Source organism: Bos taurus, chromosome 19 (assembly GCF_002263795.3).
Source record: "Bos taurus isolate L1 Dominette 01449 registration number 42190680 breed Hereford chromosome 19, ARS-UCD2.0, whole genome shotgun sequence".
NCBI classification, from domain to species: domain Eukaryota; kingdom Metazoa; phylum Chordata; class Mammalia; order Artiodactyla; family Bovidae; genus Bos; species Bos taurus.
The window spans coordinates 41,720,970-41,735,876 of record NC_037346.1 but is presented as its reverse complement, the minus strand read 5'-3'; the positions used below and the strand labels follow the sequence as shown (position 1 = coordinate 41,735,876).

At 56.7% G+C, this 14,907-nt stretch overlaps 2 protein-coding genes across 3 annotated transcripts; both read left to right on the top strand.

Moving 5' to 3' along the window:
- The first annotated feature begins 420 nt into the window (after positions 1 to 420).
- Positions 421 to 4,254, top strand: KRT19 (keratin 19). The gene is made up of 6 exons (NM_001015600.4): positions 421 to 896; positions 2,572 to 2,654; positions 2,878 to 3,034; positions 3,340 to 3,501; positions 3,613 to 3,738; positions 3,870 to 4,254. The coding sequence occupies exons 1-6, from the start codon at positions 480 to 482 to the stop codon at positions 4,122 to 4,124; spliced, it is 1,200 nt and encodes a 399-aa protein (NP_001015600.1). The 5' UTR covers positions 421 to 479; the 3' UTR covers positions 4,125 to 4,254.
- Positions 4,255 to 9,527: 5,273 nt separating this feature from the next.
- Positions 9,528 to 14,340, top strand: KRT15 (keratin 15). 2 transcript variants are annotated; one of them, NM_001130747.1, is made up of 8 exons: positions 9,549 to 10,104; positions 10,901 to 10,983; positions 11,067 to 11,223; positions 11,707 to 11,868; positions 11,954 to 12,079; positions 12,251 to 12,471; positions 12,902 to 12,927; positions 13,961 to 14,340. In NM_001130747.1, the coding sequence occupies exons 1-8, from the start codon at positions 9,613 to 9,615 to the stop codon at positions 14,053 to 14,055; spliced, it is 1,362 nt and encodes a 453-aa protein (NP_001124219.1). In that variant the 5' UTR covers positions 9,549 to 9,612; the 3' UTR covers positions 14,056 to 14,340. The 2 variants fall into 2 exon arrangements, with proteins under 2 accessions (XP_024835578.1, NP_001124219.1); XM_024979810.2 differs by lacking the exon at positions 12,251 to 12,471 and having other exon boundaries at positions 9,528 to 10,104.
- Positions 14,341 to 14,907: the final 567 nt, after the last annotated feature.

Here is a 14,907-nt window from a genome sequence, read left to right as displayed (position 1 = left end):
TTGGGGGGGGTTAATTTTGCTTATAAGTAAGGGGGTCGGAGTATGATGGGGAAGGGGACTCTGAGTGAGTGATCTGTACTCTCAGAAGGACTGTAATTCCTGGGGGGTGTCAAACTCAGGGTGATCTTAATGGGGGGCAGCATGTGAACTGCGGGGGTGTCTAAGTGTGAGTGTGCTAGCGGGACTGGGGCTCGGAATGGGCTGGGGTGGGGCAGCTGTCGGGAGGGCAGGAGCCTCTGGCCCCTGGGAGGGGAGAGGAGGAAGCTGAGCCGCCAAGAACTGACCAATGGGGAGAGCGCCCTTATTTGCAATCAGGAGCCTGCAAATTCCAGGGCGCTCAGATAGCCGCCTGACACCGTCCCCCCTCCCCCTCCCCCGCCCGCCCAGGGCATAAAAGGCGCCAGGTGAGGGCCTCTCGCCACTCCTCCTGCGGACGGACCGCAGCCACTCCGACCGGTGCCGCCTCGTCCTGCTTCGCCATGACTTCCTACAGCTATCGCCAGTCGTCGTCCACCTCGTCCTTCGGGGGTATGGGCGGCGGCTCCATGCGCTTCGGGGCTGGAGGCGCCTTCCGCGCGCCCAGCATCCATGGGGGCTCAGGTGGCCGCGGCGTGTCGGTGTCCTCCGCCCGCTTCGTGTCCTCGTCCTCCGGGGGCTACGGCGGCGGCTATGGGGGCGCCCTGGCCACCTCCGACGGGCTGCTGGCGGGCAACGAGAAGCTCACCATGCAGAACCTCAACGACCGCCTGGCCTCCTACCTGGAGAAGGTGCGCGCCCTGGAGGAGGCCAACGGCGACCTGGAGGTGAAGATCCGCGACTGGTACCAGAAGCAGGGGCCCGGGCCCGCCCGCGACTACAGCCACTACTTCAAGACCATAGAGGACCTGCGGGACCAGGTGGGCGGTGGCCCGGCTTGGGGAAGTGCACCTGCCGCGGAAACCCAGCCCCGCGGGCCGGGCGAGGCCCGAGGCGGGGGCGGCGGGTGCCCGAGCCACCTTCCGGCGGGGCGGGAGCGAGCCCGTTAGGATGTGGGAGGCCCACAGGGTGGGGCTGAGCGAAGCCGGCAGGTGAGGAGGGGCAGGACGATGGGCCAGGAAGTGAAGCCTGGAGGGCGGGGCGGGTTAGTGTGGCAGGGCTGGAGGAGGAAGGCGCTCCGGTCCGCTAGGCCTGGGAAAGGGGGTCGGAAGTAGCAGGAGTTGGGGCACAATGTGGGCTGCCCTGAGGTCTGGGCCCGAGTTGCCGTGACAACAGGAATATGCAAGAGTTTGGCCAGGGAGAAATTCGGTCCACACCAGGCCAGCCCCGTCTCCTGCTGTCCCCGGTTGGGGCCCTCTGCATTCCTTTATTCCGGGCAGGGGCGGGGAGGAGGGCGTCTGGTTTCCCTCACGCTCAGGCTAAAGGCCTCCTCTGCCCATGGGGCCACTTGGGACTCCGAGGACCTCTGGGAAGAATGGGAGAGGCCGCCTCTGGGCCCTGGTCAAGGAGGGACATTCACTGTGGCCCTTGGGCCGAGTGAGAGTGATGAATGCAAGCTCGTGAGAACCTGGGTGCGGAGGCCCAATGCTCTGTGGGTGGAGACAGGTCCCAGCTCCAGCCTCTTCCTGGGCGGTGCTCAGGATCCTTCAGGGTGGGGCTTGGTCTCCGCCCACCCTACGGGGAAGAGCAGGAGCTGGGAGCTCGTCCAGAAGAAATGTTAAACGCCAGTGGGACGTTTAACAGTCTCATATGCTGTGCATGCTTGCGAGTGTGCTCAGTCGTGTCCGACTCGTTGCGACCACATGGACTGTAGCCCCAGGCTCCTCTGTCAATAGAATTTTCCGGGCAAGATTACTGGAGCCGGTTGCCATTTCCTTCTCCAGGGGATCTTCCCCACCCAGGGATGGAACCCCACGTCCCTTGTGTCTCCTGCATTGGTAGGCGGACATGTTGGATCTCCAAACACACAGCCCCCACAACATAGCCCAGGACCCACCTTGTGCCTGGCCTGGTGATGGGTGCCAGGTGCCTAGACCAGTCCTCCAGATGAGGAGAGTTAGTAAAGTAAACAACTAGGGTAGTGCTTTCACACTTGTAAAACAGTGACCTACACTAGGAAATACAGTTTACCCCAAAGAGGACATGTGAAGTGCTGACACTTAACAGATGCTCAACAGAAGAAATTCCCTTCCCTAAAGGCAGAATGTGCTTTGAGTAGGGGTGGGACAATGGGGTAACCCCTATTCTTGCTGCATCTGGTCTGCAGATCACTAGAGGCTGCCTCCCTAAGACCATTAAGAGTTTCCCTGGGTACAGGTCTTGGAGACTTTTCCCTCTGAGGCTTACCACTCTCCCCTGCCCCTCCCCATCTCCTACCCCCTGGGTCAGCCTCCTTGGTAGTAATTTTCTCCTGTTCCAGCTCTCAGGCCTGGACTGATTTTAAGGCTGCCCAGAGAGCAGGCAGCCTGGGGTTGCTGGAGCTTTGGTCTCCAGGGGCCCGGGGACACACACACTCCTTTGCTTCTCTGGGAAGAAAGTGGGTGGGCATTGCCCATATGCTGAGCTGGTGCCAACCTCTTGCATTCTGCCTCCCAGATTCTCGGTGCCACCATTGAGAACTCCAAGATAGTCCTGCAGATCGACAATGCCCGTCTGGCTGCAGATGACTTCCGCACCAAGTGAGTGTCTCTACTTTGGGGGCTGCAGAAGCCAGAGCAGGGGAGGGGAGGCAGTCCCTTCGGGGGCTCAGAGCCATGGAGGGAAATGGATGCCTCCCTCACCAACCCTAGCTGGTCTAAAGCACTCTCCATCCCCCATGGGACCTTGAGCCCAGGGGAGGTGGGGAGATCTTCAGAGGTGCAGAGGAAATGCTGGCATGACTATGACTATTTTCTCTGAAAGGTTTGAGACGGAGCAAGCTTTGCGCATGAGTGTGGAGGCTGACATCAATGGCCTGCGCCGGGTGCTGGATGAGCTGACCCTGGCCAGGACTGACCTGGAGATGCAGATTGAAGGCCTGAAGGAGGAGCTGGCCTACCTGAAGAAGAACCACGAGGAGGTGGGTTTCATGCTGGGCATCCCATCCACCCTAGCCCAGTTCCCCAGATAAGGACATTTTTAGCCTGTACCCTCTGACTGTGGCCACATTTGTGGCCCTCTTGACCTGACCCTGAGTGTGGATTGTGGCTCTCAAGAGTTCTAACAGCAGATGGTGGTGACTCCGTCTGTCCCCCAGTGCTGGGTCCTAGGTCTGCACCTGAAAACCAGCCTCTCCCGCCATGGCCTGGGGTACTGAGGAGTGACCTGGCTCAGGGCCAGCAGGCTCTGGGCCCTGACATGCCCATCTCTGCTGTATCTTTCCAGGAAATGAGTGTGCTGAAGGGCCAGGTGGGTGGCCAGGTCAGTGTGGAGGTGGATTCTGCTCCGGGCATCGACCTAGCCAAGATCCTGAGTGACATGAGAAGCCAATATGAGGTCATTGCTGAGAAGAACCGGAAGGATGCTGAGGCCTGGTTCATCAGCCAGGTATGGAGGGGGAGGCAGGTGCTCCCTGGAGGGGTGGCAAGGAGAGGAGGCTTAATGCTCCCGGGCAAGGGTCTGATTCAGTGCTATTCCCTTTGCCTCCTTTCATTGCAGACCGAGGAGCTGAACAGGGAGGTCGCTGGCCACACGGAGCAGCTGCAGATCAGCAAGACGGAGGTCACCGACCTGCGGCGCACCCTCCAGGGTCTGGAGATCGAGCTGCAGTCTCAGCTCAGCATGGTAGGTGCCCTCTGCCCTGTGGGATTCACACTTATGTCCTTGTAGCCTTGGGCAGCCTGGGCGGTGGCTCTGCCTGGACCCTTTCTGGGCACCAGGCTCTGCTGAGCCTTCTTCCCTCTCTCTGCGTTCAGAAAGCCGCCCTGGAAGGCACACTGGCGGAAACGGAGGCTCGCTTCGGAGCCCAGCTGGCGCAGATCCAGGCGCTGATCAGTGGTATCGAAGCCCAGCTGAGTGACGTGCGAGCTGACACCGAGCGGCAGAACCAGGAGTACCAACACCTCATGGACATCAAGACCCGGCTGGAGCAGGAGATTGCCACCTACCGAAACCTGCTGGAGGGCCAGGATGCCTACTTCAACGACCTGTCACTCGCGAAGGCCCTCTGAGTCTGGCGGCCTCCTGGCTTTCCCGCTCTGCTGCAGAAGGAATTCTCCTGGGTAGAGGCATGGGAGGGGAGGGACCCTTACCCTTGCCTCTCCCCCTGACCTGCCAATAAAACTTTATGGCCCAAAGGAAGATGGATGTTGGGTTTTTTATTTCAGTCCATGGAGGTGGGCCCGGCTTTGGCACTGTTTAGATTTTATTGTCTTGGTTTCATTTGAACCAGAATCCACCGTGTCCCAGGAAAGGGAAGGGAGGGCTATCACAAAGTGTAGCTATTACCATAATTTCACTTTCCAGAGGTCTTCACTTATCTCACCAGTTCCCTAAAACAAGCTTGTGAAATAAGCATTGCTACCATATTATGGAAGGATAGGGCTTCCTTGGTGACTCAGATGGTAAAGATTCTGCCTGCAATGAAGGAGACCCAAGTTTGATCCCTGGGTTGGGAAGATACCCTGGAGAAGGGGATGGCTACCTACTGCAGTTTTCTTGCCTGGAGAATTCTATGCACAGAGGAGCCTGGAGGGCTATAGTCCACGGGGTCACAGAGTCGGACTTGTATGTTTATTGTGTATCTATACTGCTCTAATGCAAGGCGAGGGTGGGATTTGAAACTGTTTTTTTCTTCTAGATTTATTGTTTTCTTTTTTCCCACCGAACTGCCCCCAAGGGTTGGTGTGTGTTTATCTGTAATTAATGTTTACTGAACACCTGCTAGGTGCCATTTAATCAAAATCCATAGGGTTGCAAAGAGTCAGACATGACTGAAACGACTTAACAAGTTATATCCTATATAGAGCAGGAAACAGTCTCAGAGAGGTTAAATAACTTGACCAAGGCCACACAACAACCAATGGCAGAGCTAGGACCAGAATCCACATTTCCTGATTCTTAACCCAGGTGCACCCCGTACCCCTGATTCCTAGGATGATAATCCCTGTGCCATTTCCTCAATACATTCCAGTCTTGCTCTGTGTGAAGGCCTAGAACTGGGATCCCCTGAGGCAGTTCCTCCTGACACTCAAGGAGAAACAAACTGGGACTCTGGGTCAGAGGGCAGGCCTCAGCTCAGAGCCAGGCTGGAGAGGCTGCCCCGCCAAGGTGTGTATGTGCATGTGTGCAGACACCGTCTATCCCCTGGCAGCCCGTATGAACCTCTTACGGCCACCGGCCCATACCTGGGCCCGGAGCCTGGAATAGGACCCAGCTGTGACCCGGGCCTCCCACACAGACCTCCAAACTGGCTTGCCTGGGGCCGGTCCTGGGCCCACAAGGGAACGCACGTCCCAGCTTCCTGGTACAACTCTGCCCTTGGGTGGGTATGGTTCTGCCCCTGTGGTTTATAGCTCAGCTGCCAAGAACCGAGGCCAATTAAAGGTAAATAAGTCCCACTTTCCCCAGCCAAGAGGTTCAAGCTTAGCGGGTCTATTCAGGCCCTTGGGTCTGTCTGTAATAGCAGGCCAACCCTGTGAGGGGGGCGGCAAGTGAGGCAGAAACTCTCCTCTGGACACAGTGACTCTTGCTGCTGCCTGTGCCCAGCACTGCCCTGAGGAGATCTCGGACCCCGTCACACTGGGTATTCATCTGGAAGGAGGTGCTTTTCTCACCATTTCCCATGGGACTTGGGGGCTCATTAGCTTGCTTCAAATCACAGACTGGTGACCCCAGACCAGCACTTCCCGCCTCCCCTGCAGCAGCCAGGGGACAGGAGCCCCTTCTGCCACCTCCTCAGCTTTTCCCGCTCTCAACATCCTGGACATCGGCACCTACGGTCCCCTCCTCCCACCTCACTGTGGAGGCCTCAGAGCTAGAGACTAGAGGCCTGGCTGCACCCTGAGGCCGGGACTGCCCGGAGATATTTGTCCCATGTTCATGAAAGCCTCTGTTGTCAGAGCTGAAACCCTCCCTTATGCCCCAGAGGCTCCAGGAATGTGGTTGTGGGGCGGGGTCTGGGCCCATGCAGGTGGGGCTGGTGACTGGGTCTCAGGTCTGAGTGACAGGAATAAAGCCTTCCTTTGTGTGTGGGGGGGTGGGGTGGGGGTCACTTTCCCATCTCAGTCTGGGAGCTGAAACTATGGGTACTGTGTTGAGAGAAGCAGCTGGGGTAGAGGAGAGGGAGAGAGAGGAAGGTGGAGGGGATTTGGGGGAGGGGAGGGTCTTCCCAGCCTGTTGGTCATCATAATCACTTCAGTGTGCAAGCATTTCCGGTCCGTCATCTTACTCTATTGTGAGTCAGATTGGACAGGAGTTATTTCCATTTTTCCGACCTGTAGACTGAGGCTCGGAGTGAGGAGGCTTGATTACCCACAGCCACATAACTAATAAAAGAGAAATGAGGAATTCTCCAGGCCCCAGGGCATGCACTCTCTGTCCCGAGAATCTCCCTGGGGACTGGAGAAGGTGAGGGAGGATTCTAACGTCCATAAAGACCCCCCCACTCCCCTGTGCCTCGAATGCTCACTGTGGACCGGTAGCTGGGGCCGGTGTTAATGGGGTGAGTGGGTTTTTTCCCTCCCCCTTTTTTTATTGTTGCAAAATACTCATAACGAACTTCACCATCTCACCCATTTCTCAGTATACAGTTCTGTGGCATTAAACACTCTCACATTGTTGTACAACCATCACCACCCTCCATCCTCATAGCTCTTTCCATCTTGTAAAAATGAGACTTTGTACCTATTAAACAGTAATGCTCCATTCTCCCTCCCCACCCTTGGCAACACCATTATGATTTTGACTCTTCCCTGTACCTCATGTAAGTGGGAAAATGACCCAATTTTAAGTTGTGAACCTGGCTCGGAGCTATTTAGTCACACCCAGGTGGAGTCCAGCCCAGGCTCTTTCCACTGGGCTTCCCTGTCCTATTCCAAGGAGGGAAAGCTGGTTCTGGGGACCGCCTGTCTGTCTGGAGTGGGCCAAGGACAGAAACTGGCACAGCCTCCAGGGCCTGGGGCTGCAGTCTGCGCTGGAGTCAAATGGAGCTTGATCTCCACCCTTGCCTGGCCATCCCCTCCTGGCGCTAATGAGGAGGTCCCGGCTGCCCAGACCTTGAGCTCATAGGAACCATTTGGACCGAAACCAGGGATTTGTGACCAGGGCAGCTCCACTCTGCCTGAGCCTGAGAGTGTGTAGGGAAAGCCCCCTTGAGGGGCTGCTGTAGGTGAGTCAGAGTGCAGAGAGAAGGTGGCTGGGGTCCAGCCCTCCCTCACCCCAGGGTGATGGCCCGTAATTGTTCCTGTGGTAATTGCTGGGGCCATCATGTCTGCAGAGGCTTTAATGAGCTATGGCTGATCTGAGTTTGATTATTTTTCTTTCAGAGGAAAAGACAAGATCCTCTCACCCACAAGACAATACCACACTGTTCGGGCAGAGCACTCAGCAGCGGGCTCAGTATGATGCTGAGGGAGGAGACCCCTCTCCGTCCCCACCAGGACGATATCCCCCTCCATCAGCCCAGCCCAGGTGCAGGATTCTGGAGTCTGGCAGAGGAGGGGAGCACCTTCTTTTCCTGTCCCCTGTTTGATTGGAGTGTCAGAGGATCCACTGAGTCCTGTTGATGCCCCCTTGCTAGCTGTGCCATCTTGTACAAATGGCTTCCCCTCTCTGAGTCCCATTTTCATTCCTTCTGAAATGGGGCAGGGAATATCTTCTGAGTCATAAGGATTGGAGGAGGCATGGGTGTAGAAGTGCTTTGTAAATTATCAAGTGTGCAGTGGAAGCATGCGATTACTGTTATTAGAGCAATGATGACAATGATCTGCATTGCCCCATAGGTGATGTTTATGGAAGAATATGGAAGAGTGAGATGCTCACTCACAGATCTAATGCCCAAGGGCAAAAAAAAAAAAAGTCCCCCCAGGTGAGGGGTACTTGGGAGTGCTAAGTATTGGACGTGCATGCCCCTATCCGGCCCCTCAGAAGATGGGGCACAGGATGGAGGCTCTTGGGCTTCAGGGCTTCTCCGTTAGTGGGAGTTGAGAGGATCCGTTGCCAGAAGGAAACTTAGACTTGAAAATTTCCAAGTCCAGGGTTCCCAAGCAGTGACGGATAGAGCCGGGCTTGAACCTGGGTTTGAGGGGTTCCAGACCGCCGTCTGCTTCATGATGCCGCAGCTCTGGGCCAGGAATTCTCCTCCTGGTGCTCTAGCCTGATCTGGCCCACTTCTCCACCCCTGGCTCTCTCTAAACCCCAGAGCCAAGGCCAGAGGGCCAGGCCACCCTTCCAGTGGCACTGCCACAGGTCTCCACACACACTAGGCCCCCGAGCTGGTGGCAGACCAGAGGGCTCTCCTGAGTGCTGGACTCCCCTCTCCGGCTTCAGCAGCCTGCTCTTTGAGGTGGTGCTTTGACCTTCTAGATCTCGGAGGGGCCTTCCAGTCTGCCTGCCAGGCTTCCCCATCCCCGCCCTCCCAGCAGTGCTCAGGCACGTACAGCCCTCTGGGTCGAGCCCCTCCCCAGCCCCGCGGCACTTCATAGGACAAACAGGGTTAATCTGGGCCCGCTGTGCAGTGACATGCCTCTCGCTGGCGAAGGCAGGGGCTTTCTGGAACTTGCTCCCATCTTATCTACAGAGGTTTGCCCCAACTCGTCCCAGGAGCAAGTAAAGGTTCAGTGACATGTAGTTGGCAGGTGGTGGGATTATCAATCAGCCCCTTGTCAGCCCTGAGCTGGCTGGCTTTTGTGGGAATGCCACTGCAGAGGGACAGGGGGCCGGGGGGAGCTGGAGAAGTAGGAGGGGTCTGTGGATGGGGGAGGAGAGGAGGAGAAGGGTGGAGGAGAAGAGTCCATTTGTAGGGTCAGGGAAGTGACAGATGCTGGCCCCTCTGGTCACCTCAACTGGTACCAGACTCAGGCTCCCTCCCCTATCCTCAGTTTATGCCCACGGCCCCTGGCTTCTTCCATGCACCTTGCCCACCAATCCCCAGAGCCTGGCAGGCTTAGACACAGATCTGTGAAAGGACCACATGGAGCAGCCCTGCGAAGTGAACTCCCAAACTGCGAGCCAGGAGCCACTGCCTGGGGGCGAGTGTCCCCGGCTGGAAGCACCAGAAGACAGGCGAGGGAGGAGTTGGCCTGAGCCACTAACAGGGCAGGCGGAGGCCTGGCAGACGTGATGCAAGGTTCCTACATTCCGTGTTTTCTCCTGGAGTGTAGAGATGAACCTGTAATCCAAGTGTTAAAATCATGGCCTGGGGCAAAACACCATTCATTCTGAATCATCTCCTTTGTTGCATTTAAAAAAAAAAAAAAGGAAGAAAAGAAAAACCCCACACCAGCCACGGTGAGGTGTGCAGGCAGCTGTGTTTGTCAGGAACGCAGAAGGAGTTGGCTTCCCTTTGGGGGAGGAGACGCAATCCCACACCCCCCTGGGAGGGGTATATAAGGAGCCCCGGGGCTGGGGGTGACAGGCGCAGCCCTCAGGTTTCAGTCCAGCCCGCGCCTCCTGCCAGCTTCTCTCGTGCTGCTGAGAGCTCAGCACTGCTGCTTGGCCATGGCCACCACGTTTTTGCAGACTTCTTCCTCCACTTTTGGGGGTGGCTCTACTCGAGGGGGTTCCCTTCTGGCTGGGGGAGGAGGCTTTGGTGGGGGGAGTCTCTATGGGGGCGGTGGGAGCCGCACTATCTCAGCTTCTTCTGCCAGGTTTGTCTCCTCGGGGTCAGCAGGGGGCTATGGGGGTGGCTTTGGTGGAGGGGCCGGTAGTGGTTATGGGGGTGGCTTTGGAGGGGGCTTTGGTGGGGGTTTTGGCAGTGGCTTCGGTGACTTTGGCGGCGGAGATGGCGGCCTCCTCTCTGGCAATGAGAAGATCACCATGCAGAATCTCAACGACCGCCTGGCCTCCTACCTGGAGAAGGTGCGCGCCCTGGAGGAGGCCAACGCCGACCTGGAGGTGAAGATCCGAGACTGGTACCAGAGACAGAGCCCGACCAGCCCGGAGCGTGACTACAGCCCCTACTTCAAGACCATCGATGAGCTCCGGGACAAGGTAAAGACTCTGGGGTTAGGGAGAGGGGAGCAGGTAGCTGGTACCAGCTGCCCCAGGGGGAATCCTTTTCTGCCCAGGCAATGATGTGTAACCTTGGCAAGTGGGGGGTATGCGTTCCAGATGCGGGTGGGGGCACACTTTGCTCAGCCTGGCAGTGCTGGGGATCCTGCGAATCTGGTCTGGACCAGTAGGGGCCGAGATGGGAGCAGTGCTCCCACCTGTGGGGCTCTGTCTAGAGTGCTCCTTTGCTTCTTTTGCAAGAATAAGGGTGCAGAGATGAAACTCTGGTCCTAGGAGTCCTGAACGCCAGGATGGCCTGCCTCACCCTCTGAATGTCTTGGGTGGCAAAAGCCTTAGGAGACCTGGGACTGGGCATAGACTCTGCCAGCTCCTCACTCACCCTTCACTCACTTGCACCAGTTTCCGCAGCTGCCCTCCAGGTTCCCGCTGACTGGAATGTTCTATAGATGCATGGCTGTGTTAAAGTGTGCAGGAGGCCAGCGACCATGAGTTGTCCACAGGAGAGGCTGGTGGAGCACCCCTAGAAGTCACCCTGCTCCTGGCCAGGCAGTTCCCACAGGGCATTCCCTGCCACCCTGGCTCCTTGGTCTTTCCTGTCCCAGAGACCAGGAGGGTGGCATGGGATGGCTGGATTCTGCCTGGGGACCCTACCGCCTACTGTTGCTGGTATCAGAGGGGAGATGGTCAGTAAGGGGTCCAATGTGAGGTGCAGGGCAGGGAGAGCAACAGGGAAGAGGGAGGGGCCCTCTTGACACCAGCTTCCTGTATCCTGCAGATCCTGGCGGCTGCCATCAAAAATTCCCAGGTCATTCTGGAGATTGACAATGCCAGGCTGGCTGCAGACGACTTCAGACTCAAGTACGCTCCTTCCGCATTGTCCCCCAGCTCAAGTGGTCCAGACCGCTCAACCCTTCTCACTTGGGTTTCCTCTTCCTTTCCAGGCATGAGAACGAAATGGCCCTGCGCCAAAGCGTGGAGGCCGACATCAACGGCCTGCGCAGGGTGCTGGATGAGCTGACCCTGACCAAGACTGACCTGGAGATGCAGATCGAGAGCCTGAATGAGGAGCTGGCCTACCTGAAGAAGAACCACGAGGAGGTGAGGATCAGGCAGGGGCTGGGGCTGGTGGGAGGCAGGGTGGGGCCATTGGGGACTCTTCTTAGTTGGCTGAAGGGCTGAGTGGTTCAAATATGCACCCGCCAACACAGAGGTCCCCATGGAGGGAAGGATCACTGGTGACCCAGACTCCTTATCTTCTCTGATGCATCGCCAGGCCAGGTGGCCGGTGGGCACTGCTGTCTTGATCTGTTTCATGAGCTCATAGAAGGGCCCTACTGTCTGAGGTCCTCCCTTGGCAGGACCAGAGACTAGAGAGGAGGAGAGACCCTCAGAGCTGAGAGGCCTGTGCCATCAAACCTCTTCATGTGGCATGGGAAACAGGCCAGGGTGGGTACGGGGCAGAACTGAGGTCACGTGGTGTGTCAGTGATTAGTGATGGAGCCAGGATTGGCACGTGGGACCCCAGACTTAGCTCTGGCTTCCGCCCTCTGTCTCTGAATGCCCACCCTCCCCACCCTGAAGGAGATGAAGGAGTTCAGCAACCAGCTGGCTGGCCAGGTCAATGTGGAGATGGATGCAGCACCAGCCGTGGACCTGACCCGCGTGCTGTCAGAAATGAGGGAGCAGTACGAGGCCATGGCGGAGAAGAACCGCCGGGATGCCGAGGCCTGGTTCTTTAGCAAGGTGGGTCTGACTGGTGGGCCTCTCCCCAGCTTCCTGAGGCCCTGGGAGGCCCATGGAGCTCACTTCTCTTATGTGTGACCTGTAGACAGAGGAGCTGAATAAGGAGGTGGCCTCCAACACAGAGATGATCCAGACCAGCAAGACGGAGATCACAGACCTGAGACGCACGATACAGGGGCTGGAGATTGAGCTGCAGTCCCAGCTCAGCATGGTCTGACTCCCTGATATGCCCCTCTTCCTCCTGCCAAGCCTCCCCCTCCTCACCTCTGCCATGCTTCATGGCTGCTTTAAGCATTGGAGTTCCCAAGCTCCCTCTGGGGGAGGTTCCACTATGGCTTCCTGACTAGCCTGATGTGGTGTCTCTGGTCTGCTGCCTCACTAGAAAGCCGGGCTGGAGAGCACGCTGGCAGAGACAGAGTGCCGCTATGCTGCGCAGCTGCAGCAGATCCAGGGTCTCATCAGCAGCATTGAGGCCCAGCTGAGTGAGCTCCGTAGTGAGATGGAGTGCCAGAACCAGGAGTACAAGATGCTGCTGGACATCAAGACGAGGCTGGAACAGGAGATTGCCACCTACCGCAGCCTGCTGGAGGGCCAGGACTCCAGGCAGGGGCTGGGGTGCAGAGGGGGAGTAAGGGGTTAGGGCAGAGAGTCATCTCAAGGGCATAGCCCTGTGTACAGTGAAAAGAGAGCAGAACATGGAGTCAGAGGTTCTGGACTCTGTTCTGGTCATCGGCTATTAACTTGGGCAGGTCATGTCACCTTTCTGGTCCTGTGTGCCTTCTGTAAATGATAGAATTGGGCTAGTAGTCTTGGATTTGATGCTGGTTCCATTTCCTACAGGAAACAGATGGATGTTATTAAAGATTAGAATCTATCTGTTTGGGGGTGGCAGGTCTGGAGGGCTTGCAGGATGTCCCAGCCTTTAGAGAAGTCAGATATGGGGGTAGGGGTGGAGAAGACTGCTTAGCTGTCTCCCTGTAGGCAGACCTAAGCTTCTGTCCTTTGCTTACATCTGCTTCCCTTTCTCTTGCAGGATGGCTGGCATTGGTACCAGAGAAGGTAAGAGGCTTAACTCTTCCTGAGTTGAGGGAGGAGAGAAACTGTTGAAGTCACAAATACCCTTGGAATGGGGAGGAAGGAGAAAGAGACCAAGCATCCACCCTACTTGGATGCCCATTCCATTAGGTACTTCATCGTCCAGTGGGACCTCTGTCAGTCCCTGGTAGGGTTGGGGTTGAAGATTTATGGAGAACCTTCCAGGATGAGCAAACTTTATCCGGGGCATAGCTCCTGCCTAGGCCCCACCTTCATGTACTTTTGGATGCATGCGTGGAGAAGGCAATGGCGCCCCACTCCAGTGCTCTTGCCTGGAAAATCCCATGGATGGAGGAGCCTGGTGGGCTGCAGTCCATGGGGTCGCTAGGAGTCGGACATGACTGAGCGACTTCACTTTCACTTTTCACTTTCATGCATTGGAGAAGGAAATGGCAACCCACTCCAGTGTTCTTGCCTGGAGAATCCCAGGGACGGGGGAGCCTGGTGGGCTGCAGTCCATGGGGTCGCACAGAGTCGGACACGACTGAAGCGACTTAGCAGCAGCAGCAGCATGCTATGTCATGTCAGTCGTGTATGACTCTTTGGAACCCTATGGACTGTAGCCAGCCAGGCTTTTCATGTCCACAGGCAAGAATACTGGAGTGGGTTCCCATGCCCTCCTCCAAGGGATCTTCATGACCCAGGAATCAAACCCATGTCTTTTATGTCTCCTGCACTGGCAGGCGGGTTCTTTACCACTAGTGCCACCTGGGAAGCCCCGTACTTATGGATAGATGCCCACGATTACTTCCTGTTTATGAGCAGCTTAAAAGATCTGACATTCTTGCTCACTGCAGGGCATACCTGCCACTACTCCCGCCCATCTCTTTGATGAGTAATTCAGCACCAGTCGTCCTGGCAGCTCTGGAAGGATTGGCTGATGGCCATTCTCAGGGGTGCTGTTCAGTCTTCTCAGAGCTCAGCCGAGGCCCTGGCCCCCTTGGGAGGGAGTACAGGGAGCGTCTCCCACTCTCAAACTTGCCCCTTCTTTCTACAGCCTCCCTGGGAGGTGGCGGTGGCGGCAAGGTCCGCATCAACGTTGAGGAGTCTGTGGACGGGAAGGTGGTTTCTTCCAGAAAGAGAGAAATCTAACAGCCCAGTGCAGGGGAGATGCCCCTGCCACCCCTGCCCTCCCCAGGCTGAGCAGAAAGCTGGCCAGAGGGACCGGAAAAGCAAATTCCAGGCTCTGCTTTCAGAGGGTCTGGTCCAAGGGGTCCTTCGTTTCTTAGTTGGGTGCTTCCCGTGCTCTCCCCTGCTCCCTCCAGCTTTCCTGCCTCTGATAGAGCAGGGAGGTGCAAGAAACAGCTGTATTGTGTAACAAGTTCATGGTCTGTACCATGTCCATGCAATAAAGACTTGCTTTTCCTTTTGAAAATATCCCTCAGTAGTATGTCCAGTTTTTCTTGTTGGTGGCCTCTGAGAAAGGCCAAGGCCCACCTGCTGCCATCTCTCCCTGACTTTGACCTCTTCCTGCACAGTCACTCTTTGGGGTGTCTGGGTCGCCTCGGACAAGCCAGGCTGATCGGATGACTTGTTGTCTGGCTGACCCCATTTAGTGATCATGGAAGCAGGAAACAGGGTTCCTTAGAGTGGTGTGGTGTACTTAACACAAAGTAAACACATCGAGACATTGATTAATCACTTACTGGATGACTGACTGCGTAGACGGCTCTGGTTCACCACTGTATGGTTGGCACTGGGCTAGGCACACCCACTCACGGGTCTCATTTAATACAACTGCTGGTGGTCAGGCTTTATTATGCCATCTTAGAGATGAGGGAACTTAGGGCTAAGATGGGAAACTTACAAATGAGGTAGTCAGGCTGATGATTAGTCCAGTGGCCTCACAGCTGGACGGTAAGTAGCAGGGCTGGGCCCCACACCTGTATGACTCCAAGTTCACGGCTTATTCTGGGATCCCAGGCCCTGGTTCTTCACAGCCAA

Coding starts and splice junctions, on each gene's coding strand:
- KRT15 (NM_001130747.1), top strand. CDS start 9,613: ATGGCCACCACGTTTTTGCAGACTTCTTCCTCCACTTTTGGGGGTGGC. Junction 10,984..11,066: donor GCAGACGACTTCAGACTCAA/GTACGCTCCTTC, acceptor CTTCCTTTCCAG/GCATGAGAACGAAATGGCCC. Junction 11,869..11,953: donor AGGCCTGGTTCTTTAGCAAG/GTGGGTCTGACT, acceptor TGTGACCTGTAG/ACAGAGGAGCTGAATAAGGA.
- KRT19 (NM_001015600.4), top strand. CDS start 480: ATGACTTCCTACAGCTATCGCCAGTCGTCGTCCACCTCGTCCTTCGGG. Junction 3,502..3,612: donor AGGCCTGGTTCATCAGCCAG/GTATGGAGGGGG, acceptor CTTTCATTGCAG/ACCGAGGAGCTGAACAGGGA. Junction 3,739..3,869: donor TGCAGTCTCAGCTCAGCATG/GTAGGTGCCCTC, acceptor CTCTGCGTTCAG/AAAGCCGCCCTGGAAGGCAC.